At 44.1% G+C, this 26,978-nt stretch overlaps 1 protein-coding gene across 1 annotated transcript in view; it reads right to left on the reverse strand.

The window, feature by feature from the left end:
* Positions 1-4,144: 4,144 nt before the first annotated feature.
* Positions 4,145-26,978, reverse strand: part of LOC147896625 (calcium and calcium/calmodulin-dependent serine/threonine-protein kinase-like) — a 67,451-nt gene continuing 44,617 nt past the window's right edge. Inside the window, exons 6-7 of the mRNA XM_087382047.1 lie at positions 4,920-4,979; positions 4,145-4,826 (exon numbers count right to left, since the gene is read on the reverse strand). Of these exons, the coding sequence (XP_087238173.1) occupies positions 4,650-4,826; positions 4,920-4,979 (237 nt within the window). The 3' untranslated portion in view covers positions 4,145-4,649. The remainder of the gene's footprint in view (positions 4,827-4,919; positions 4,980-26,978) is intronic.

The following is a 26,978-nucleotide window of genomic DNA, read 5'->3' on the forward strand; positions in this document are numbered from 1 at the left end:
TATATGGTCTTGCTATTGGTCTTCATGTAAATTTTTAGAAATCCAAGTTGCTACCCTTGCATTCCAAAGATTGGCATTCCATCTCATGGCCGGGGGAAGTTGACCAATCTACTCAGTTGGTTTGCCACCAACAATCTGACTGGGTACTTGCCAAGCTAAAGAAAAAGCTTGAATACTAGAAGTTAGCTACTTGGCCTTTGCATGTCGGATTGTTCAATCCATTTTGATGGCATACATACAATTTTATTTGCCTTTGATTATGTTCAGCAAGGGAGACATTACTTCTTTCATGTCTATAGTTATGGAAACCTTTTGGTACTCTAAACATGGCAAGAAAAGTTTGCGATTGCTTTCGGTGCAACATCTCTGTTCGCCAAAAATGCATGGGGGTCTCAATATTCTAATAAATATCCACGTGCATATTCTTGCTCATAATGGTAAATTGATGCTGCAATTTATGCAGGCTTCTCAACCTTGGGCTACCATGATGCGTCAGTTAATTTCACATGTCACCACTCCTGCCTTTGGATACTGACAGCCCACTCACTGGGATTTCCTTCTTGGTTGTATTCACGGTAAGATCAAAGGTTGTCCACTAGTATCCCATATGTTGATGGACTAGAAACATATACTCTCACACTTGCAATGGCATGGTAGGGATTCATTACATGGCAATTCTCTGCGACCCGAGAGCATACATTGGTCAAGGGTTTTTGCCCATCCACTGGCTTTGTAGGAGCCTTGATGTTCATATTTTCTTAGTTTAAAAGGGATCCACTTGATTGCAAATGTCATACATGATGATGAAACCCTTCTTTCTTTCCCTTTGGCTGCTGCAAAATATAATCTTGGTATGCACTATCGTCCTGTATGGCACACTATTACTCATATGCTTCAACATTTTTAGCCAGTACCCCCACTAGAGATTGAGGATCGTCTTCAAGATTGGACTCTTTACTTGCCAGGGTCGATATGCTGTCCTTTACAGTTGTCCCACATTACTGTCTCTTCATTGTATAAAGCCCTTCTACCCTTGCCTTGGGTTTCACAGAAGGCGAATAATCTTTGATAAATGAATTGTCCTGCAAAGTGGTGGCAAAAGCGACTACAAGGGATTGGGCATTCCATAATTCCTCTTCGACAACGAGTTTTCTTGCGGAGAGCCTTGCTAGCGATACTTTCTTCTGGGCAGATTTTGGCACGCAGACATATAGATCCTGCTGTTTGTCACAGATGTTTGGCTACGCGGGAATTAGTGCCTCTTTTTCTTTGGCATTGCTCCCACACGTGATTTTCTAAGATTCCTTGCGCAGTTTTGAGAACCAAATTTCTGAATGCTACTTTTGAAAAATCTTTCTAGCTTTTTGGGATTCACCCACATAGATGAGTTTGATTTATTTTTCAACTGGGTTCGCTATTGGGCTCTCTGGTCTCTATGGAAGGACAGAAATCATAGAGTCTTTGGTGATCCAACTTTTTCTCTTTTCTCTTTTTCAGGCACTCTTTGCAGCAATCATTTTATGATTGTTTGCAAACTCAGTACTTAGACTATGATGTATACTTGTCATATATTGAGATCTTCTCTTAATGTATTTAATCACTCTCTCTTTTTTTGGGATAGTGTCTCCATAATATAATGAAAAATCAATTTCACAAAAAAAAAAAAAGAGTGCGTGTGTGTGTGAGAGAGAGAGAGAGAGAGAGGGAATCAACAATTTGACAACACCCCATGAATTACAATTGTATGCAAATATTATGGTGCTCTGTGTGTGTGTGTGTGTGTGTGTGTGTGTGTGAGAGAGAGAGAGAGAGGCTGCTGCTGCTCCACCTTCTTCTGTACCTTCTCCATCAGCCCCCGTACATGGCCCACTGCTGCCCGTACCTTCTGCACAGCAGCCTCTGCACAATCTGCCCCTAGCCGTACCTTCTTTGCCCGTCCCCTCGGCACTCCCCTTTGTTCTTACTCCTTCCTTTGTCTCTGCGCAGGCCGTACCTGATGTACGATCGTCCGTACAGCCTCTCCCCTTCGTACAGTTTTCTTCATCCGTACTTGCTCCCATGTCCGTACAGCCGGGTTCGGTACAATCTCTTCCTGATGTCTCTTCCTCCCCTCTTCCTGCTACTGCGACAGATGGCTCTTTCGTTTTCTCTGCTTCAGCCCTCCCTTCTGCCTCTATTCCTCCTGCACGTGTCTTCTTTCGACGGAAGCGTGGTGCTTTGCCTCCCTCCACTTTGGTTAAATCAGCAAAGCTAGATATTACAGATGGTCCTTCGTCTTCCCTCCAGCTGGACCTTCTTCGCCAGATGTGTTTTGCTTCCGTTACAGATGTTCCTTCATCGAGTTCACCACTTGTTTGTTCTTTGGATTCTGCCCTTCTAGTTTTCGATCTTCGAGAGGCTCAGCAGTTTGGGGTCTGTCTCTACTTTATGGACATGGTTTTATCTGCAGCTCAACTTCGTCGTTGGGCTGAAGTTGCAGTGCAACAGGATTGCCTTTCTTCCTTTCTCTTTCTTGGCAAAGGTTTTTATTATGCTCACTGCTCTTCGACTGATGTGGTGGAGCCACTTGTCAGTCGTGCTAGTATTCATGGGACTGGTTTCTTTGCTTATGTGATGCCCTAGGATCTGCTTTTTATTCTGTCTGCCTCTCTTCTGACTCACTGTCCGGTCTGGATTACCCTCAAAGCGTTGCCTCTGCCTCTTCTTCAGCATCTTCCTACTCTTGCAGCTTTTTTTAGGAGGCCTCTACATATTCCGAGACAGGAGTTTTTGCAAGCTACTCGAGATGTTCGCCTTTGTATTTTATGGGATATGATGCAACCCGTGCTCTCTACTCTGGATCTTGATTTGGGATTTGCTCATCCGATGCGCATCAGGCTGCATTTTGCCTCTTTTCCTACAGCATGTTATCGGTGCTGACAGGTTGGTCATTTTGCACGTGCTTACCCTTCGACTTCCATGACCACTCCTCCTATTCCTTCTTCAACTGTGAAGTTTACTCTTCCTTCTCCTCTGGTTTTTGCTAAGGCTTTACTGGATAAGCCTTCTTTTACTTCTCCGAAGCATTACTAGAGGAAGGTAGAAAAATCACAAGTTAATCTTCCTCTTGCTAAAGAAGTTCAGGATCCGACTCCCGTTGAGCATCATCAACGTCCTCCTCAAGATATGGATGTACCCCTTACAGAGGGGATCATACAGGATGCTACACATGCTCTTTCTCAAGTTGATCCTCGAAGTGAAGCTAAAATTATGAGTTCTGCTTTAGCAGATGCAGCTCTTTCGTCGAAGGATACAGATGTTGATCTAACTCCTTTACCTTTGATACCTGCGCCAAAGTCTCCTGTTCGGGATACAGAAGTGCCTCTTTTACTGGAATCTTTTCATCCCATGTTACAATAGGTTTTTGACCTTGTCATTCAAAAATTTCGAGTACCAACCTATATCAAGAAGAATCACAAGAACAAAAAACAACTGGTTTTTATTGATGGTGTGATTTCATCACTGCATTAGTTTTTACATAGCAATAATTTGAAGCTGGAGGAGGTTGTGTTTGATCCTCCTCCAACTTGATATGTAACTTTTTACTTGGTTGCCTCATGACTTTTGCTCTAAGGCTTTACTTGTAATTTTTTTTATTATACTTATTGGTGGGTTTTTACCTCTTGTAAGGTTTCCCACACATAAATATAAGATTTCACTATTTTTTTTAAAAAAATTAAAAAGTGTGTATGAAAGAGAGAGAGAGAGAGAGAGAGAGAGAGAGAGAGAGAGAGGGGATCATCTTTTCTTTATTTGGGCTCGCTATTGGACAATTTGGACTTTATGGACAGACCGCAATTGTAAAGTCTTTAGAGATCCCAATTTTTCTTTGTTTGCTTTCTTTAAACGTTCTCTGTACCAATCTTTCTTTGATTGCTTGCAGACTCGCCAGATAGATCAAGATGTATATTTGTCTTACTCTGAGATCTTCAGTTGATGTTTTTTCTAGCGCCTCTTTTCTGAGGTGACTATACTTGTAATATAATCAATCAAAGTTTTCACTATAAAAAAAGTGAGAGAGAGAGAGAGAGAGAGGGAATCAACAGTTTGACAACACCCCATGAATTACAATTGTATGCAGATATTATGGTGCTACTCCATGGAAATTCACATCAAACAAGATATAATGATAAAACGGATATTGTGAGAGTTCCTGCACACTAGCATTTTCAGGATATCCCCCGTATTTTTTTAAGAAAGGCTACAAAACAAGGCCTTTAGGCTACACAAATACCAATTTTGTCTTCAATCTAACTCAGGCGTTTGGATTTTGATCCAAATGCCTCTCAATATTTGCTGTCTATTGGACAAAACACATAAACCGACTTTTCCTATTTTGATACAGCAATGTTCTGAGGGAAGATGCTTCAACCCTTGCACAGATGGGCCCATTGCACAACCTACGTATTATGAATGTGCTCGTTGCTCTCATTGCACTGCAAAGTATGAAAGGTATGGAAGCGAGTCTTAGCAGAATAAGGTCTTTTGGGCCTGCTGCAATAAATACAACCTTTCATAAATGGAAAAGGACCACCTTTAGTATCTCTCCAGCAGGTAGCAGATAGTTTTATGAAGTAAAATATCCATCTGACCAACCTATGAGGGATATTCTACACTGGTTGTAAAGGTGACAGAACTGCTTTCCTTAGGGACTGATCCAGCTGCATTGCATCTTTAAACTCTTCAAAGCTTACATGGCCATCATTGTTGGCGTCCATGCGATCAAACATCTCATCAAGCTTGCCAGGTTCAGCAATGTCTGCTGGAAGATAAACTTCAGGTAATGCCTGAAAAACCAGAAGTTCATCCTTGCAACTTCAAAATGTTGTTCCAGATTCTTTCAAATTTTCAAAAGAAAATCCAAAAAATTGACTCTTTACCCTGAACATTGATGCCAACTCATCTCTGGATATGTAGCCAGAACCATCTGCATCATACATCTGCATCACCAGACAGCCTCGTGGTCAAATCTTTTAACCTTTGTTCAATTTAGAATTCAAACTTTCTTCCTTGGTTGAAATTCAAATTTTTGAGAGCAACCTCACGTGACTGAGAATCATATGCACATGGACGTTAAAATTCTCTGACATCACCCTGGGAGGCAGGATAAGGATAACGAGTGGATGCTTATGGACAAGGAATGCATTTAGAAGAAGAAAGCTTTGGGGTTAAGGATGACGAGTACATGCTAGTGGACAAGAAATGCATTTACAGCAAGAGAGCTTCCGTGCTTGAAAGTCGGCTCACATATGCCATGGAGTTTGTATAGGGCGTGGAGGCTGTCATATGGAACCCGGATTGTGAGAGAAATGTAGCTTAGAAAAGGAGTGAATGCAAGGGACCTTGACAAAATTCTGATAAATTTCTCATGATTGAGTCTGTAGATTAGTAAAAGTAGCAAAGCAGAACTACCTTTAAAAGGAAGAAGAGTAAGAATAGTTTGAAAATCACAGGACCTAAAGGGGCTTCTCATGATTTGGCCTGTGAATTGGTATATCAGCAGTACTACCTTTAAACGAGGGCAATAAACTAAAAGTCAGCACACTTTTAAAATATCAGATTTCAAGAGGATGAGAATGACAAGGAGACGAGAAAGAAAGAAAGAAAGAAATCTCTATTAGCGTCCGCAGAAGACCAAAAAGATCTATGTAACGGATAAATAGCTTATTACATCAAATCCCCGAAATGTAAATGCATGAAACATCTCCATAGGAGTGCATGAAGCATCTCCAAATTTATTATAAAAACATAATTATTTGTAATATATCATAACATCATTTAATTCCCTTATAAGTACTTTTCCTTCTCTGTAGACAAACAACTTCACCTTCCTTGTTTCCTTTTCTTTGATGAGTTCCGTGGCTCTTGAGCTGGTGCGGGGTCAAATACTCTGATATCCAAATCTTTGTGCCTTTCCATTCATGAGTTTGTTTAAGAATCTTTATCCCCTGTTTCTGCAGAAGACTAGAGCCTGTGATACCTTTTGAAGAACCCCAAACATGTCTTCATAATCACTCACATTCGGTATCTTTTTCTATGAGGCTGTTGATCTTATTTTCTGTCTATCCCTCTGCATTATACCATCCATTTGGAAGTTCCCCAATTTGTAGAGAAAAAGCATTATCAGATCTTGCTTTAACTTCTGTAGTTTCCTCATGAGGGTCCACTTTGTTAACTTTGTAGGCCATCTTCTGGTGGTTCTAGTGATGCCCTATAGGCCATGGTATGTGCCTTGTAGGCATAAATGTAGGCACTTGTAGTGTTAGTGCCTTTTAGGCCACATAGGACACTTGGTCCTATGTGACACCTAGGACACTTAGTCCTAGGTCTAGGTACAAGTACCTTGTACTTAGATTTTTCATCATCCTAGTTGACGTGACAGCAAACTCTATCAACTCTTTGTACCTTGCTCTCTCTCTCTTTCTATTCATCGATCCTACAGTGGTATCAGAGCTGGGGTTGACTCGTCTCCTGCTCCTCGTACTCGCACCAGCTCCCTTCAGCCTATCTGCTCCTCCATCTGTACAGTCCGTACGACTGTACGGACGACCGTACTCAGCCTGCACACAGCACGTACCTCCGTACAAAAAGTTCACGTACCAGCTCTGTACTACGCTCCGTACTGAGAACGGAAGGTCTAGTACCTGTTCCATACTGCATCCAGTACTTGCGTCGCCGTACAGCCTGCTCAGTACTACGTTCCGTACCCACTGCGTATCTGTGCCGCCGTACATCATACTGTGTGATACATGTTCCGTACAGTGTCTCGTAACTGCTCCCTACTGCTATCGTACACATTCCGTACAGCCGTACGTTGTGCTCCGTACTCGCCCTCTACCTGCTTTCGTATAGCCTCCCGTACAGTGTACTTGCGCCGTACATTGGATTCCGTACAACGTACCTGCATCCGTGCATTGTTTGTACTTGTTCTGTACTTCCTACACCGTACAACCGTACAGGCCGTACTTGCATCGCCGTACATCATGCATTGGGTACCGTACTATTTGTACAACCGTACGCCGTACAATCTGTACACTGTACTTTGGATCTGTTTCGTACATCCGTACAGTTGTACTTGTTTCAGGATTTCCGTACATGTTTGGCACGTGTGAAATTTGCAGGACACTACCAAAATTTGGGGCTTTTGAGGATTTTTGTTATCCTTATCTTCCTTCTACTGTTTGAAATCATCTCAAGACATTTCAACAGATTGGAAAGCCTACATTTTGAGATTCACACTTTGGGACAGGTGCACTTTTGCAAGACATTGGCAATTTTGGGGCTATCAGCTTTTTTTTTCAACTCCTTTGGTTGCAATATCTTGCAAGAACACTGGAGTTCTGGGATTTGGTCTGCAATTTCTTCTTTGATTGCAGTACATTTGGTCAGATTGCAGGACATTGAGTCACTTTTGCAGGACATTGAGTCAGATTATCATACATTGGGTCACATTTGCAAAAATTTCAGTAAAATTTGAGGCTTTTCTACATTTGCCCTCTTTTTGGCCTATTTGCCCTCGTTAAATTTGGGGCTTTTGCCAGATTTGCTGTTTTTGCAGTGAACATTGCCTGTCACAGTCACATTTGGGTCAGATTTGCATTTGCCCTTTGATTTGGGTCAGAAATTTGCAGATATTTGCTGTCATTTTTGAACAGCGAGCTTTTTGCAGTGATAGCCTTGAGGCTTTTGGGTTTTCAGGTCTTTTTCAGGGTATCACATTTGCTATGGCTGGGAACAATCAAGATTTATTTGGAGTTCTTCGTGAAGATGATAAGTTGGATGGCCCCAACTATCCGATGTGGTCTTATCTCATGCATATTCTTGTTGCAAAGCATTTGAGGAATATTGTTTCTGGGGCTGATCTGAGGCCAGCCAATGCTACAATGGTTGCCTCTACTGCTGGTCCTTCTGCAGGGGGTACTCCTCCTGATGCCTCTTCCTCTAGCACTCCTACTGCTGCTCTTCCAACTCAAGAACAGTCAAGATGGGATGCAAGAGATGCAAATGCACATTCATGCATTACTTTATCATGCAAGAGAATCATTATTCCACACATCCGGTCTTGCAGGACAGCAAAGGATGCTTGGGATAAATTGGCTTCTCTCTATCAGATTCGCAATGAAGCTCGTGTTGCATATTTGAGAAGGCAATTACAGGAAGTCAGTATGAATGAAGGTGAGTCAATGGATTCATACTTGACAAAGGTGAAGGACCTCATGGAACAGCTTGCCAACATTGATGAGGTGGTGCCAAATTCACAGCTTGTCAGTACCACATTGAATGGACTACCAGATACATATCAAGGGTTTGCTACAACCCTTCGATTAGTGGCCATGGGTAATCCAGACCACTATTCTTTTGATCAGCTAGTTACTTTGCTTTTGCAGGAAGAGCAAAGTAGAGCTAATAGACAAGCCATTATTCCTGATCATGCATTTGCTTCACAGCAGACAGGAAGTGGCAAGGCTTCCAAGCCTATGGGCAAGCCAAAATCTGCGCATAGCAGCTGCAATTCCTCCCATGCATCTAAAAATACAGCAGATAAGGCAAAGAAGAAAAGATGCAACTATTGTCGCAAGCCTGGACATGACATTTCAAAATGCAGGAAGCGCATTGCTTCAAAGAAAAAGAAAGCAGGATTGACAGTTAATGCCTCTCATGCTATTGAATCCCATGAGCCGGAAGATGCTTCACATGCACATGCTCTTCAGGATGATTGGGCATGGGCTGTCCATTGCTCATTTGATCCATCCAAAGCTGATGCATTCTTTACTGCTAATGATGCTCAGTCCTGGTACTTTGATAGTGGTGCTTCCAAGCATGTCACATCTTGCATACAGTTGTTTCATTCTTTAGTTGATGCACCTCGAGGGGGAATTGTTACATGTGCTAATAATGCTTCATATGCTGTAAAAGGAGTTGGAGATGTGCAGCTCACATCCATTTCAAGCCATCCTGTCACTCTGACAAATGTTCTTTTTGTGCCTGGCATTGAAGTCAACTTGATTTCAATTTCAGCAATTGCTACTTCAGGTTTTAGAGTGATTTTTTATGGCTACAGATGTCTAGTTTATGATCTTCGTGATGACAATGCCCTAGTTCTCACTGGCACTTTGCAAAAAGGGCTTTATCACCTTGATCATCATTCAGCTGCACTTTGTATTGAAGCATTGGCTATTTCAGATTCACAGCTTGCTGAAAGTCATCTTTGGCATGAGAGAATGGGCCATCTCAATTATAGAGCTCTTGCAAAGCTACATTCACAGCAAATGGCAAATGATGTACCTCAGACTCACACAGTTTCCAAACATGTGTGTGAGGGTTGTCTTTTGGGTAAGATGCATCGATTTCCTTTTCAAAATAATTGTCCAAAACTCTCACAAAGGAAATTGCAGCTAGTACACAGTGATGTCTGTGGCCCAATGAGGACAAATGCCATTGGGGGGTATAAGTATTTCATGACTCTCATTGATGATTTCACCAGATATTGCTGGGTATATCCTTCAAAGGCCAAATCTGAAGTTTTCTTATGCTTTCAGAGATGGCTGAATATGGTTGAGAATGAATCAGGATGCAAGCTTGTCACCCTCAACACAGATAGGGGGAGAGAGTATATGTCAAAGGAGTTTGATGCATTTCTGTCTTCACGGGGCATTATTCACTCATGCACTACTCCTTACACTCCTCAGCAAAATCCTGTTTCTGAAAGGAAAAACAGGTCCACAATGGAGATGGCCAGATGCATGCTTAAGGCCAAGTCTTTGCCCAATAAATTTTGGCTTGATGCAGTAATGTGTGCCAACTATGTGCTGAATAGATCACCTACACAGGCATTGAAGACTATTACACCTTATGAAGCATGGAAAGGCAGGAAGCCTTCACTTTCACACATGAGAGTTTTTGGGTCTCTTGCATATGTTCATGTACCATCTCAGCTGAGACATAAGCTTGATGACAAGGCAATCAAATGCATATTTATTGGTTACAGCCAGGAGAGCAGAGGGTATCAGTTATATCAACCAAATACTGGGAAGATTATTGTCAGTAGAGATGTGATCTTTGCTGAACATGTGGACTGCAAAGCAAAGCCAGATGTTGACATGTTTGATGCCTTTGAATCTTGGTTACCTCTGCCATCATCAGAAGAGGATTTTGACCAGCAACATGAGCCTCCTGCAGGCCCTCCACTAAGCAATAATCAGCCACAACCTCATGCTGATTTGCAGGTTTCTCTTCCGGCACAAAATGATCCCACTACTCATGAAAGAGCTGTCAATAGACAGCAAAGGCAAGTTCCCAGATGGCTTCTTGATACATTGAGGGACAGCAAACAAGATCAGCCTTTTGCTGCCCGGACAAGATCAGGGAACAGACAGCATGGTCACTTCCTTGAGTTTGCACTCCTTGCTACAGCTTGCAATGAAGAGCCTCTATGCCATAAAGATGCTTTTGACAGAAAAGAGTGGATGGATGCAATGAGAGCTGAGTTACAATCTATTGCCAAAAATGACACATGGGAATTAGTAGATCTCCCTCCCGGCAAGCATGCCATTGAAACGTGGTGGGTCTACAAATTAAAAAGGAAATCTAATGGCAGCATGGATCGATACAAAGCCCGTCTTGTTGCAAAAGGGTATGCCCAACAACAAGGCATTGACTTTGAGGAGACATTTGCTCGAACATCCAGCATTACTACCCATTAGATGTGTCATTGCCATTGCAGCCCATCATCATTGGCAAGTGCATCAACTTGACATCAAGACCGCTTTTCTTCATGGGGATCTGCAGGAAGAAGTCTATGTCACACAACCTCCTGGCTTTGAGGTTGTTAATTCTGAAAATAAGGTATGCCAGCTTAGAAAAGCCCTTTATGGTTTGAAGCAGGCACCCAGGGCATGGTATGCCAAAATTCATGCACACTTACTATCCCTTGGTTTTCAGAATAGTCCCACAGAACCCACTCTTTATGTCCGTGGGAGTGGATCTGATTTTTTAGTGCTGATTTTATATGTGGATGATATGCTTATCACAGGCCCAAATACTCAGCAAATTGCAGCTTTCAAGGCTGATTTGCAGCAGGTTTTTGAAACGTCAGACATGGGACAGCTCCATTATTATTTGGGCATTCAGTTTGCTCATGTTAAGGGGGGTTCCCTCTGTTACATGATCTGACATCCCTTGTACATTCATAGGTGGCTATATCCTTTTGGATGAACATGTGCCACCATGACCAGAAAATACCAGGTATTCTGAGACGTTTCCAGAGTACTTCAGCCCATCCCATGGAGGGGGGTTTGTAGGCCATCTTCTGGTGGTTCTAGTGATGCCCTATAGGCCATGGTATGTGCCTTGTAGGCATAAATGTAAGCACTTGTAGTGTTAGTGCATTTTAGGCCACATAGGACACTTAGTCCTATGTGACACCTAGGACACTTAGTCCTAGGTCTAGGTACAAGTACCTTGTACTTAGATTTTTCATCATCCTAGTTGACGTGACGGCAAACTCTATCGACCCTTTGTACCTTGCTCTCTCTCTCTCTTTCTATTCATCGATCCTACAAACTTTGTTACTGTCAACTTTTTTTCCATTGACTTCATCTAAGTGTTGATCATGTCTTCAACAGTAGCAACAAGTTGTGATGCAAGAGAAGAGGTATTATATCGCTGTAATACTTCTAATACTTCTTCAACAACTGCATGCTTGCCTATCATGTTATGCATTCCTTGAATTTTCCTCTCCATAGTCGCAAGTCAAATCTTGATTTCTTGCATTTCTGTTGTAGATTGAGAATCTGCTCCTGTAGTCCTAAACGACTCATGTGTTGGTCGGATCATCTTTGATATGTCTTCTCAAACGAGACCAGAGAAAGAGCTATTAGAGCCGAGTAGGACTATATATATATATACCTTTGTAAGACTAGAATAAGTCCAATCATACAAATTTAGATTTTTTGTTGTTCTAAAGATCAAAAATCTACACAGAAAATAAAAGAGAAAATAAAAGAGAATATGAAAGAGAAAAAAAAAGAGGTAAACAAAAACTTTTAAGAAAAACAAAAGGAAGACATACTTAGCAAGCAAAGCAACACTTATGTCGTCATCAGTGCCCAAGCATAAGCAGCTATACTGGGTTTCTAAAGACCCGCGGAGTCTCTTGGGCAATAGCCGAGTAGGACTATCTACTTGTGGGGATTGCAATAGCAAAGGTCTTTGTCTTGGAATATTCCATTTCAATGGTTTTCTGTTGTGGCGACCATCCAGCTGGACATTAAACTCCTGATTTGGGAAGGAGGGCTCATCCCAACTCAGTTGGGGAAAGATAGGAGGTCCCGCCTGACAGAGTGCAGCAAGAGGTTTAGGAAACCTCCAATGAATGAAGAGAACCCCAGGGCTGAACTCTGCTTGTTACTACTGAGAAAACTTCCAATGAATGAGCACAACCCAAGGCTGAGCAGCGCCTGAGGTAGAACTGCACCTCAAAAGACACCAAGAATAGGGTGGAAACTGAATAACTGTACCATAAAAGGGGGCTGTGCCCTATATATATGGGGCCCTAACCCTGCTGATCTGGCCGAATTGACCCAACCAGGTCTGGGTTGGCTTGGTTGGCTGACCCCACTAGGTCTAGTCGGGTTAGCCGACCCTGGTCAGGTCGCTCGACCCGTCACTGGTAAGGTTTGTTGGCAGGCCTGACTGGCCCCAACCTCGCTTGGTTTACTGGCCCAAACCAACCCTTTACCAGGCCCAAACGCAGCCAAAATTATCCTCTTCAAAGACCCACTATATTCTCTCCCTTTGATTCTCTCACTCACATCCACAACATCGCTTGTGTATTGAGTGCATCATTCTTGCAGTTCAGCTAGTGTTGAGCAAGAGAGAGAGTGAGTCAGTCTTTCTCCCGCTACATTGGTATCAGAGCTTCAGTTTTCTTTCCTAAGATAGGGAGAGTCACTTTAGGGAAAGCGCAACTGTTTATGGTCCAGACAAGATCCAATAAGGACACCATGAGCAATAGTGAGCAGTCCAAGATAGGAGGGGAAGAGGGATCAGGTTCCCACCCTCTACCAACACAGAATCCTGCACATAGTTCCATGTCTGCCATCACAGCCATGTTGCAAACTATGATGCAGATGCAGCAACAACAGTCCGAGACTCTCTTCACCCGCATGACCCAGCTTCAGGAAATGTGGGAAGTCCATGAACAGGCTGCCAGAAAGTGTGAGGGTAGCTCGGGAGGAAAAAGAAGAACATGATTGGGAGGCTCGAGACGCCAAGGAACTCCGGGACCGCAATGTGAGAGAGAGGAGCAGACAAGCAAGGAGCCAAGAGCTAGAGAGAAAAACGTAGAAGATGCAATAGATAAGAGATAGATACAAACAAGAGTAGAGGTGATTTTGTCTAAGTGACAAAACCACACTAACCCACTAACTGTGGTTAGGAGGGAAAACCTCCAGTGAGGAAAAAGTGCCCCTAACAAAACTTATAGATTACATTGGTCACTGCCTAGAATATGGCAATAATTCTAACACCCCCCTGCAGTGCCAATGTGATGATGTACAAGGAAGTGATTAATCACCAGAAGGAGATAAGTTCGAGGCACTGTGAAATACCTCAAACTTCTCACGTGGAAGTGCTTTGGTAAAGATGTATGCAACATTGTCATGTGTTGACACATAGATCATACTAATCTCCCCTGCATGCAACTTCTCTCAGACATGATGATAATGAGCCTCAATGTGCTTCGTGCGAGCATGAAACACAGGATTCTTTAACACTGCTATAGCACTCTGACTATCAGTGAGAATCGGAGAAGGACCCTCCAATGAGAGATGAAGATCAGCAAATAAACGACACAACCAAACACATTCAACTATCGTTGTGAAAGCTGCCCTTTACTCAGCTTCACATGAGGAAGTAGCCACAGTAGATTGTTTCTTGCTCAGCCTAGAAATGCAAGCTTTGCCCAAAAAGAAACAATTACCACTTGTGGACTACCTAGTGTCATAGTCTCCAGCCCAATCTGAGTCACTGTAAGCATGCATCTGCAGGTCACCCCCCCTGGGAAACATCAAGCCATAAGACTTTGTGCCTTGCAAGTAACGAAAGATACATTTTATAGCCTGCCAATGTGTTGTCTTTGGGCTATGCATATACCTACTCACCTGAGAGATACTGCATACTGAATATCGGGCCATGTATTGCACAAATAAATGAGGCATCCAACAGGATGGCTGTAAAGTGATCCACTAATTCACCTGCATCATACAAAGTAAGCTTCAGCCCTAGCTCCATGGGAGTGGATGTAGGCTTATAATCTTGCATGTTAAATCTATCCAAGAGCTTTTGCACATACTTGGATTGAGACATAACGATGCCACACTTGTCTTGTATAAACTGGATCCCCAAATAGAAATTTAACATGCCCAAATCTGTCATGTCAAATTCAGCTTTCAATTCAGCCTTCAAATCTGCAATTATTTCCTCATTTGACCCTGTGAGAAACATGTCATCTACATAAAGAATGATAACTGAAATATCCCCCCATCCTTCTTGATGTAGAGGGTGCTCTCAGTTGGACTATTATGCAGCCCCTTGCTAACTAGGAAGGCATCAATCTTTGCATACCATGCACGTGGGGCTTGTTTCAGCCCATATAAAGCTTTATTCAGCTTGCAAACTTGATGTGCATTGCCCGAAAGTTCAAAGCCAGGAGGTTGTTTGACATAAACCTCTTCTTGCGAGTCCCCATTAAGGAAAGTTTTTTTAATGTCCAACTGATGAACATTCCAAACAAAAGTTGCAGCCATTGCAATAACTGATCTGATAGTTGTCATCTGGGATGTATGAGCAAAAGTCTCCTCATAATCTATGCCCTTTTTCTGAGCATATCCTTTGGCAACCAGCCATGCCTTGTACCTATCAATGGACCCATCTGGCTTCCTTTTCACTATGAAAACCCATTTAGTACCGATGGCATGTTTTCCTGGTGGCAAATCCACAACATCCCAAGTCTGATGTTTCTCAATGGACTGCAATTCATTGTGCATGGCATTCATCCCATGCACATTATCCTTGGCTTCATCGAAAGTATTAGGTTCTTCTTCATCAAGAAGAGTGCCTGCATAAGCTGATTCAACGGAAAGAGCCCCCCCTGCGTGCCTTGCTGCACTACGAGTCCTGCCAGGCAAAGGTGCTTCAAGTCTACTCTCCATGAGAGTTTGTAGCAACCAATTTGGAACTGTTTTTGCTGCATGTATCTCTTGAATCTCTTGCCTGACAACATCATCCACTGCTTGTGGAAGAACAAAATCAGCGGGTGGCTGAATCGGGGCATGTGGAACAAGAGGAGGCTGCTGTAAATGCTGATTTTCAGCATGAGTATCAGCTGGGGAACCAAAAGAAACCCCTCAAAAACATCATCTGAAGAAGCTGGAATAGTGAATTTAGCATGTGTATGAGCTGAATTCTCTGAAAAAATTACATCTCTACTCACAAAAATCTTGCATGTGGCAGGATTGTAGAGACAATAGCCTTTGCTCTATGCACTATACCCAACAAAAATACACTTCAGTGCCTTATCTAACAACTTATGTCGAAACTCCACAAGCACGTGGGCATATGCAACACATCCAAAGACACAAAAATGATCCACTGAAGGCTTTCTCCCCTGCCAAGCTTCGTAGGGCGTGATTGTCTTCAAAGCCTTTGTGGGAGCCCAATTCAAAACATAATTGGCATACATGAGCCCTTCGAGCCAAAATCTGTGAGGCAACTTCTTGCTAGTGAGCATGCATCTATCCATCTCAATGAGAGTTCTATTTTTCTGCTCAGCTTTGCCATTTTACTGAGGGGTAAGCCTCACTGTAAGCTGATGCGCGATGCCTTTTTCCTTCAAAACCGCCTCAAATTCATGAGACATATACTTCCCCTCTCTCTCAGTGCAAAGTGTCTACACCTTGAGTCCTGTCTCATTTTCAACCTTGGCCACAAAGTGTTTGAAATGCATAAACACATCTGTTTTTTTCTTCAAGCCATAGACCCAAGTGTAATTTGTCTAGTCATTTATAAATATGACATATTACAGATAACCACCCAAAGCAGGTGTCCTCATCGGACCACAGACATCACTCTGTATGAGCTGTAATTTTCGGACAGCTGGTACTGCACAATCCTTTTTAAAGGGAAATCTATGCATCTTACCGAGGATGCACCCTTCACAGGCATGAGGAGGAGGTGACTCCAAAGGAGGCAATGCATCACCCATAGCATGCTTCTGAAGTGTCAACAAGCTGCCATAGCTCATGTGTCCATATATGGCATGCCATAACTCCGCATTCTGCATGGCAGCAGTGGGAGTGTTTACTGCAAGTGCAAGATCAGATCTTTTATCATAAACATCGAGCTGAAAAAGACCCCAATACAAAGTGTCAGACAACATCGAAGCATAATCATTTTCTTTGTCTCGAACTGTACACTTGGCATCTTCAAAGATGACCTTAAACCCTCCTCGATTGAGCGAGGACACTGAAAGTAAATTCTTCTTGATACCAGGCACATAAAGAACATCAGAAATTCTGAAATTTGTGCCATCCGTGGAGGTAAGTACAATGTCACCCACTCCACACACTCAATAAGAAGAATTATTTGCACAAGTCACCCTCTTTCCAACAGGTGGTGCATGTAGAGATGCAAAAAGACCTTTCCTAAAAGTGATGTGCTTGGATGCACCACTATCAAAATACCATGTGTTCAGTGTCTCATTGACACTGAAAGTGCATGCATCCTTCGAAGGGTCATAGCTACAAGTCAGGAAAGCATAAGAGTCATCCTCAAGAGTGGTTGTAGTATCTGGACCAGCCACTTGAAAATCTAAAATGCAAGACAAAAAGGCATAATCCTCGTCCACAAAGTTGGCTGTAACATCAGCTCCTTCATGTGCACAAGGGGTTGATGCATCTGAAACAGCCATACTTGAGTCGTTTTTCTTTTCCTTTGCTATTCTCTTCTTGCATTCACCAATGTCGTACCGGCTTCTTGCAATAGTGACAAATACCCTTCCTCTTTGGCTTCTCTGCATCACCTTTAGCCTTGTGAGAGGGCTATCTAGAATCAGCTTTATGCTGATGTGTAAGCTGATTTGCATGTTGCTTTTGCTGCCCTTTCCCTTTGGGCCTGAATTTTGAAAGCATGGCATGCTCACCAGCCCGTGTAGCCATGTTCTTCCTAGTTTGCTCCTCTTGCAACAAGAGTCCTACCAACTCGTGAAAAGAGAGGATTGCCACCTCCCCTCAATGACAAATTCAACGAGGTATGAAAACCGAGATACGACTCAGGAAGAGAATTCACAGTGGTGGTAATCATCTCTGAATCAGGAATGATCTCATCTATATTCAGCAATTGTTCCCTCAAATCCTGAAGCTTGGTGAGGTGATCATTCATGGAGTCACCCTCATCCATATGTGTGTGAGATAGCTCTCCCGTACCAAAGCCTCTCCTCCGTCTAGCCTATCTCGTACCACAACCGTACAACCGTACAATCTCTCCCGTACCACAGCCGTACCTCCATAAAACCTCTCCCGCACCACAGCCGTACAACCTCTCCATCCATACAACCTCTCCCGTCCGTACCTCTATATCATTGCCTCTGTCCTTCATCGTCCGTGCTACCTCCGTACCTCCTCCCGTCAACACCTCTCCATCTGTCCATATCTCCCATCTGTACCTAGTCTAATCCTAGTCCTCCCTAGCCCCGAGTTACTAAACCCCAAACCCAACCCGGGGGTTAGGTTAAGCCAGAGAGTTCATCATACAGCCAACTATGGATTGGCCTACCTTCTCCTCCAAGTCCCCCTCAACTCCCTCAACTCCTTCAACATCCATCAGGACTCGATACTCTACAATTGCAACCATGACACCCTCTCTATATGCACGGAATTACCAACAAGAAGGCTCAAAACGACCCATCCTCGGGCAACAGGATCAGATTTTTTATCTGGAGCAAGCAATGAGAGAGCTACAATTGGAGCTGGCAGAAGTAAAGGCCCGACTTTGCATCCTGGAAGGGCCTAGTAAGCAGGCAGTAATTGATGAGGCTGTAAAATCTTGTAAGGATTCCCCCCCTACCCCACAGCTAGTCTCTACAGTCAAAGATCTTATTCACACTGAAGTACAAACTGCTAAGAAGGAACTGATTGTGGAAGTGGACAACAAAGCAAGTAAGTCTGATACCCAAGCAGAGATTAAAGAACACGAAGCTAGATGTGATAATGCCCTGAAGATTAGAATAGGGGGGCTCCTAGAAGATTGGTACAAAGAGGAGGACACATATAGTGAAATATTGACAAAGATCAAATCAAGCTTGCCCAACATTGAATGGGTGAATGATGATGAGCAGGATGATAACGACTCCAAGCCAGCTTCTATTTTGCACTATAGAGGTTATGCAATCCTTACACTGAAGTCAAAAGATATGCGGATCAAGCTTCTTCGACAATCTTACAAGCTGAAGGGCACCAAAGTAAGGATAGCAGAGGAGCTTACACAAACTCAACTCAAGATTAAGGCAACTCAATTAGCTAAAGTCAGGGCTGCCAGAAAGGATGGAAAATGGGCAGTTTACCGTGAAGGCGTAGCACTAATCAGTGAGTTTAAATCAAAACCAAAAGACTCTCAATCTTAAACAGATGTATGGCTGTTTACTCTTCTGGGGTTGCTTTTAGCACTCCTTGGGAGCTGCCATGTGCCCTCCCTAAAGTAGATGTACTAGAGGGTTTATTGCTGTCCCATAGACCTTTTGGTCTCCGGTGGACATTAATAGACTTTCTTTCTTTCTTTCTTTCTTTCTTTCTCTCTTCAGGAAGAGACACGGGCATCATTTCTGGCTGCAAACATGCTCTCCGAAATATCCCAAGCTGCCTTCGAGGTCTTGCATGACCGAATGTGCGGAATGATAAACCTTTTGACAGAAAGGGAGATAACTAAAAGAGCTTGTGCATCACGTGAATCCCACCTTTTTTGTTCCTGTGTGGGAGGCACCAAAGCAACAGCTGCTGCACCTAACACTTGTCCTGCACCTTGTGCTTGACCTCTACCCCTTCCTCCACCTTATTGAGGAGGAGTGACAGGTGCAACCACGGTCTCTGGCCGTGTCTCATCTCCGTTGACATAATCCATAGGTGTTTGCCAACTAAGAGATTGTGAACCATAAAGCTCCATAAGGAGTAGTTGATGCCGTCCAACTTATCCTCCTATGTGAGGACACCAAAAACCTCATTGGGGTTGTTCTAAGCCATATCTGCCAGATAAAACGAAAAAGGCAGCAAATCTGACAAGTGAAATCCCTTCCTGGGATCAAAGATGCACAACCAAAGTCTGCTAAAAATCTGCCCGCCTTTCAAAGGCTTAAAATGTACCAGAATGCTCTACAAATGCCCAAAATCTACCAAATCTGTCTGCAAAAAAATGGCAAATATCTGCAATGTGACTCAATCTGAGTCCAAAATTGCCTGCAAAACTTCCAAAGTGTCTGTCCACTGCCAAATTGCATCCAAAATACAAAAGCCCCAAATTTTTGCGAGAAATTGCAACTGAAAGAGGACAAATTGTCCAAAACCCCCAAATTTTGCAATTGTCTGTAAAAGCCCCAATATTTTTTCTGAAGATTGCAAGCAAAACCAAAAAAGCCCCAAATTTTTGGAGCAGATTCTGCAAACTGATTGCAATGTCTGCAAAAAACAAAATGCCCCAAATGTTCTTCCAATAGATTTGCCAAACAATGGCTATCCTTGCAAAATGCACCTGCAAGAAGAACCTACAAGGTGACGAGACACACAGGAACTGCAACTGTACGGCGTACGCTCAATTATGGACAGGTACATTCACACGTGCAACCTTGGGCAGCAGCAGCACAACAACTGCTGTACGGAGAATCTACATGTATGGAATAGTACTGTACGACGTACGGCTGGAACGTGATTGCAATACGGGTGTCGTACGTTGTACGGATAGTGTTGTACGGACGCCCGCATGGGTGACTGTACGGGCACCGTATGTTGTACAGATGCCGAGATTGTACGGCGACACAGGTGTGCGGAATGACGGGCTTGTGTACGATAGGATGTACCGAAGGAAATGTAGGGCAGTACGGGACTGTACGGGCAAGGTCGGATGGCGACGCTGCAGACTAGCGTACGGGCTACGTACGGACGAGGGTGCTAGTCCAAGAGCTGCCTACTAGTGAGCTAAAGCTTGCGGGTGAGAAGCAGGTCCGGGAGCTCAAGCTGCTCTGATACCGAATGTGAGAGAGAGAGGAGCAGACAAGAAGCAGGGAACCAAGAGCTAGAGAGCAAAACGTAGAAGATGCAATAGATAAGAGATAGATACAAACAAGAGTGGAGGTGGTTTTGTCTAAGTGACAAAACCACACTAACCCACTAACTGTGGTTAGGGGGAAAAACCTCTAGTGAGGGAAAAGTGCCCCTAACTCACTCAATGGATTACATTGGTCACTGCCTAGAATATGGCAACAATTCTAACACGCAAGGCTTAGGAGGCTAGGGAGCTCAAGGAACGTACCGCTCAAGAAGAGAAGGGAGAACGGGACCAGCATCTCCTCATTTCTCTACTCCGATCATCTGGGGGGGAGAAGGAGAGACCCTCCCCCCCCCCCCCCGACGGGCCAATCAAGCCTTCTTTTCCGGGGAAGCTCAACTTACACGCGGTACGATGGTAAGCAAGAACCCTTAGTATTGACTTTGTGGCTCAACTAGTTCAAGAGTTATTTTTCAGTGATGCCTATGAATGAGCAATGCATCCATGCATCTTACTGGCAAGGCAGTCACCTAGTGGCTCAAGTGGCGGAAGGACCACAATGATGCAGACGAGGAGACACCACTTTACACATGGACGGAACTCGTGAAAGACCTCCGATCACGGTTCCCACCACCCTAGTACCTAGACAAGCTCTAGAGTCAGTTCTACAACCTATGCTAGGAGGACATGGAGTCGGTGAATCATTATGCCAACAAATTCACTTAGGTGTTCGTACAATTGCAGCTGGAGGAAAACCAGAAGCTGTGCAAGTTCCTTCATGGGCTGCGTTTAGACATCCAGAAAATTTTGAGCTCATGCACATGGGTCAAGGACCCAAACAGGTCAACAGTAAGAAGCCCCCGGATTCCGCTGCTCTTGGAAAGAAAACCGGCACGGGGCAACAGAAGGAAAATTGTACAGCAAAAGACAGCAACAGCCATGGAGGGTACTTGGATGCAGCAGCCCGAGCTACCTTAGAGGAGATCGAAGATCAGCAGGAGGGGGACTCTCATCAGTTTCCCACTATATTGCAGTTCTACGGCTAGATCGGCGGCCAGAAAGTCCTTATCCTCACAGATTTAGGGAGTTCCGAGGACATCATTTCTACCAAAGCCGCTCCGTGAGCCAGCTTGCCTTCTTCAGACACGATAGCTCTGAATGGGGCATTTGTTGGGTGCGGGAAGCAATGGAAAGGGAGTGGAATGCAAGGGAGCAAACAATTGCTTAAGGAAATTGAGAGCACTTGCAAATGGATAATGAAGCAATGTGCAAGAATGGTCTATGTAGGCCTCGAGGTCAACCAAATTGTTGACCAGAGAAGTCAACCAAGGTGTTGACTGTGTCCTAACTAGTCTACAAGGGCATACCAGGGCCTAAGTGCCAACAAACCCCCTCCATGGAATGACCATGGGAAGGCTAAAGTATATACAAGTAGAGAAAGTATATACACTACAGATCATAGTTGCCCATGTACATCCAATAAGGGATATAGCAACCTATGATTATGTAGAGAATCAAGGACTAAAAGGAAACTGGCAGGAGGAGAATGACAAGTAACAGCAAGTGCCCAATCATCATGAGCAATGTGGGCTGCCTCCGAAGAATGCTCTTGAGCAGTAGAGGCATGTGGAGTTGTATGACTCTTCTGTTGTTTTCTCTTTTCCAAAGCAACGCGCTTCTGACATTTAATTATGTCATGGCCAGGTTTCCTAAGCTTCTTCTTCCCGTCAAAATGAGAAGATGAGGATAAGGTACCAGATGAAGGTTCGGGCTTCGCTGTAATTGTTCCCCCCTTTCCCTTTGCCCCTATGGTCGCAGCAAAGGCTTCATCTGCATGAGTAGAAGTAGCCCGGTTTTGACGACTGTGTTCCTCCTGCATGAGTAGGGCAACCAGCTGATTGAAGCTATAGTGGTTGGGGTTACCCATGGCCACTAGCCTCAATGTCGTGGCAAATCCCTGGTATGAGTCAGGGAGCCCAGCAAGTGTCGTAGAACTACCTGTGAATCTGGCACAATCTCATCAACATTGATGAGCTGCTCTCGAAAGTTCTCGTTCTTTGTGAGATAGGCATCCATGCTGTCCCCTTCGTTCATCTTAACAGTATCCAGCTGCCTGGGTAAATAGGCAAGTATCCCATGCATCTTTGGCTGTCTTGCAATACCGAATGTGAGGTATAACCTCCCTCATTGCTATTCATAGCAATCACTGCATGTGCCTCTGCATCTCTCTGATCCCAACGAATCTGTTTGGGTGTTGGAGGAACTACAGCAGGCACTGAGAGAGTAGTGGTAGATGAACTAGAAGTGGCAGAAGTGGCTGCAATGGCAGCAGGTGCCTGTGATAAAGAGACAGGTCTAGTCTCTAATCCATTGACAATGCCCCAAAATTTCTGAGATACCAACACGTGGTGCACCACGTACAACCACATGGGATAGTTGGTACCATCAAGCCTGTCTTCATGGGCAAGCATGCCAAAAAGATGGATGGTGGGCCATTGCAAAAGAAGATCCCCAAAAAGAAAAGGAAAATGTGCAGCAAAGGCAAAGCGTCAAGGCTGTCACTGCAATGAGCAGGATGTCCACAAACTGACACAAAATCTGCGAGTGTCAACCCAAAAATGACAGCAAAAGCTCGGCAAGTGTCAAAGCCAAATATATCTGCTCAAACATTGAGCAAAGATGCACACAATACCAAAATAATGGTCAGCAAAGATGGACCGCGGGTAGGGCAAATGTCTGTCCACTGAAAGTGATCCTGCAAATAACTGATGGTGCAATAATGACTGCAATAGCTGCAAATGTCAAAGCACTAGAAGCATAAAGCTGCCCTGCAAATTTCAAAGCCTCAAGGCTACAATGCAATGAGCTGGCTGCTCAAGAGTGGACTACAAGTCTCCAAATTTTAACTTAAAAAAAACCAGCAATGTTCTACAAATGTAAATGCCACAAGGACTGCTCGAACACTGAGCAAGAAATGCAAAAGGCGATCCCCAAGAATGTCGTGCAAAGAGAAAATGCAAAAGTGCACATGTTTATCCAAGGAAAATACCCCCTGCAAAGGGCTGTCCTGCAAAAGTCCCAAAAAGACCTGCCCCAATGTATGCACAAGTCAGTCCAATGGACCTGAAAATGACGTCCCCAATGCACAAAAGCCAATGCAAGATGACGGGAGCAAAAGTCTCCAATTCTTGAAAGCTGAGTGTGTCAAATGGAGAGGACAATGTCTAACCATGCAATCCGAAAGCGGAGAAAGACAATAATGAAGACAATAATGGCAAAAGCCCCAAATTCTTAGGAGGGAAAATATCCAAAGAGAGGGCAAATCTGTAAAATCCCCTGCAATCCTACAAACGTGATTGCCAAAGGCGACTACTCAAACAATGAGCAAATGCACAAGTGTCCTGCAAAATCTGTCATGCAAAGAAGGTCCTGCCAAAGGTGACCAACCCAAATCAAAGGGCAAATACCTGCAAATCTGTCCAATCTGAGTACAATCCGCCCGCAAATGGTGGCAAAAAGTCCCTGTAATGCAACTTTTGAGGAATAAGTGCCAAGTGGAGTGCACAGGAGAGACGATCCCCCATTGCTACTAGGGCTGTACAGTTGCACAAAGGATTTGAATAGCAGCCTTCAGCATTGTGGCTAGCGTGGAACGGATGCAGCAGGACTTCACATGGGGGATGGTAGCGTGGCTCACAGAGGGGGGGGCATGCCTCTCTACTGATCTAGTTTCACCAACTTACCGGGTGCATGCCTGACGTTTTCGCAAAAGGACAATGTTTGGGAGACGATGTGCATAGGTCGCTCAGTGCAATTAGGTGAAGGGGCCAGTAGGTCCCTCCAGCGGCTACCCTCGTGGCCATCTAGCAAGACATTATATTTTACTTTGCGCACCACCAAGAGTGCAGTACTTCAGGTTCGAGAGTGACCACTGAAAGGCAGGAGTGTTTCTACAAGGCTTCGCCTGCAGGCGTCTTTTACACCCATTCCACAAGAGGTATTCGTTGGATGCATAGACCACCACCCCGGTTGTTAGCCCCTATTTCCAAGGATTCCCCAGGTAGTGAGCTGGGCTCTCCGAAAATAGGCTAGTTTTTTGACAGCCAATCTTTCATTGTACTTCCATCTTTAGCTCCTCTCGGAAGCTGATTTGTATGGTCTTTTTCAAGCATTAATGCAAGTTCTTTTCTATGGTAAAAGAACAATGCCAACAATTAAGGTGGATGGCTATTTAACCAATGGATTCATCAATCTATGGGGTGTACCCCATCTGGAGTGACCCACTTGAACCGATGCTGAAGAATAACAGGGTAGGACACGGCGTGGCCTTGCTGTAGGAACAAAACTCTAAGGGGCCTCTGATCTTGAATACTTGCCCAACCCCTCCCACCATGCAAAGGGGATGGCGTCATTCAATCGCCTATAACTTGCTACTAACTATTGTTAAGTGGGCGAGTGTACAGAGCCTCTCCTTGGGCTGCTAGGAGAGCCCACTCCAAGTCCCTAGACCATTGTCCCACTTTGCCCAACCAATGTGTGTGCATTGCCCAAGCATATGACCCTCCGATAAGGGGTTGCCACTCGAACTCCTATACTGGCACGAATGAGGCTGGCTAAGAGATGTCATCATACTCTCATCAAGCTCCTCATTAGAGGCAACCCCTTCCCTATGAGAGAGGCCTCTATGAAGATGCATCGGTGATAATACAGCCAATGTCTCCCCATGCAAGGTGTGTTCCTCAGAAGTACTTTTGGGATCAAGCAAATCCAACCTTGGGATATTGGTTGGGGGAGAAGCCCCGAGTCAATGATCTCCAAATAGGCCAAATGCAAGGGAATGCCATGTGTTCCCAAAAACCTGAAAGAACAATGGGGACAAGCCATTCTCAACCGGGCATTTTCGTACAGACCCAAAGAGCCTTGAGGGCTTCCAAACACTCCTCGTCCATGAAAAGGGGCCTCAAGTTGTGCCATAATGCCCAAGGTGATCATAGTGGGGATGTGGGCCTAGGCCTCCTCCCAAAACTGCCACCATATGGAGGGTCTTCTCTTCAACCTGAAAGAGCTGCCTATAGAAGAAGGTGCTCATCTGTAAGCTTCTTGTGCAATTGACCCCCCACATATCTCAAACCGTTGTAATTGTTGGAATTATATCTATAATTCAGCAGTGACCAATGTAATATAATAAGTTAGTTAGGGGCACTTTTCCCTCATTTAGAGGTTTTTCCCCCTAACTGCAGTTAGTTCACTAACTATGGTTAGTGACTACTAAGGTTTTGTCACTATGACAAAACCTTATCTACACTACTTTGTGTTGTACTCTCTTTTACACTCTATTGAGCAACTACAGCTTCCAAGCTTTTGACTCTCTCACTCTCTCTTGCTCTCACTCTCTCTATTCCTTCAATTGGTATCAGAGCGGGTTCTAGGCTTGTGTGCCCTCAGCTCCTTCTTCATACCAGTGCCTTACCTTGAGCTCCAGCCTGCTCCACTCCGTCCGTACAGTCCGTACGACTGTACGGAAGCCTTACAAGGTTTCGCCATTTGCAGCGCTGAACTTCGCTGTACACCGTACATAGTACAGCGTCGTACTTCGCCGTACCTACGAAAAGTCTAGTCATCTGCGCGCCGTACATCGTACTTCGCCGTACTTCACCGTACCTGTCGACGCAGCGCCGTACACCGTGGACAGATACCGTACGCCGTACTTCACCGTACCTGTCGACGCAACGCCGTACACTGTGGACAGATACCGTACGCCGTTGTGGTCACCGTACCTGTCGACGCTGTACATCCCGTACGGTGCCGTACAAACTGTACGGCATCTCCGTACAGTATTCAGTACAGTAAATCTGTACTGAATCTGCTTCAGTACAGCAGCAGGTATCTTCTCGATTTTAAACAAAATTGCAGATTTGGCAGGTGATTTTTGGCAGGTCATCTTTGATTTGGCAAGGCAGGCTAAGTTTGCAGACAGCCATTGTTTGGCTAAGTATTCTGCAAGAACATTTGGGGCATTTTACAGATTGAAGCCATTGCAATCATTGGGCAAGTTTGAAGCTGTCACAAGAGCAAAATTGCAGATTTGTCTGAAATTTGGGGCTTTTGTATTAAAATTGCAGATTTGGGGCTTTTGGCATTTTTACCCGTTTCTGGCTGCAATTTCTAGCCACAAATTGGGGCTTTTGTGTTTGGAGAGCATTTTTTGGAGTATTCTGTACATACTGCCTTTCTTGGAGTGTTTGGAACACTTTTGGCAGATTTTGGAGAGTGTTTTATGCTTGGACAGATTTCTGACAGCTCAAGTGCAGAAATCTAAGTTGCTTATACAGCCCGTGCTTGGGTGTGGTTTTTGGGAGTTGTGCATTTTATTCCCAGTAAGGGAATTCAGCTTTGTATCTGCTTCAATTCCTTTTTCAGATATGGCCCATCAAAATCAGAATGATTTTCAGTTTGGTGGTCTTTCTCAGGAAGACAAATTAGATGGTACCAACTACTCCCTCTGGAGTTTCATGGTACGTAATATTCTGATTTCTCGCAATTTATGGGATTATGTCAATGGGGATGAAATCCGACCAGCAGATATTGCACCTGCTACCCCTCCTCACCTAGGAGGTGGAAGAGGTCGT

This window comes from Dipteris shenzhenensis, chromosome 11 (assembly GCF_047967505.1).
Source record: "Dipteris shenzhenensis isolate YYH24624 ecotype China chromosome 11, Dip_SZ_1.0, whole genome shotgun sequence".
Classification (NCBI taxonomy): domain Eukaryota; kingdom Viridiplantae; phylum Streptophyta; class Polypodiopsida; order Gleicheniales; family Dipteridaceae; genus Dipteris; species Dipteris shenzhenensis.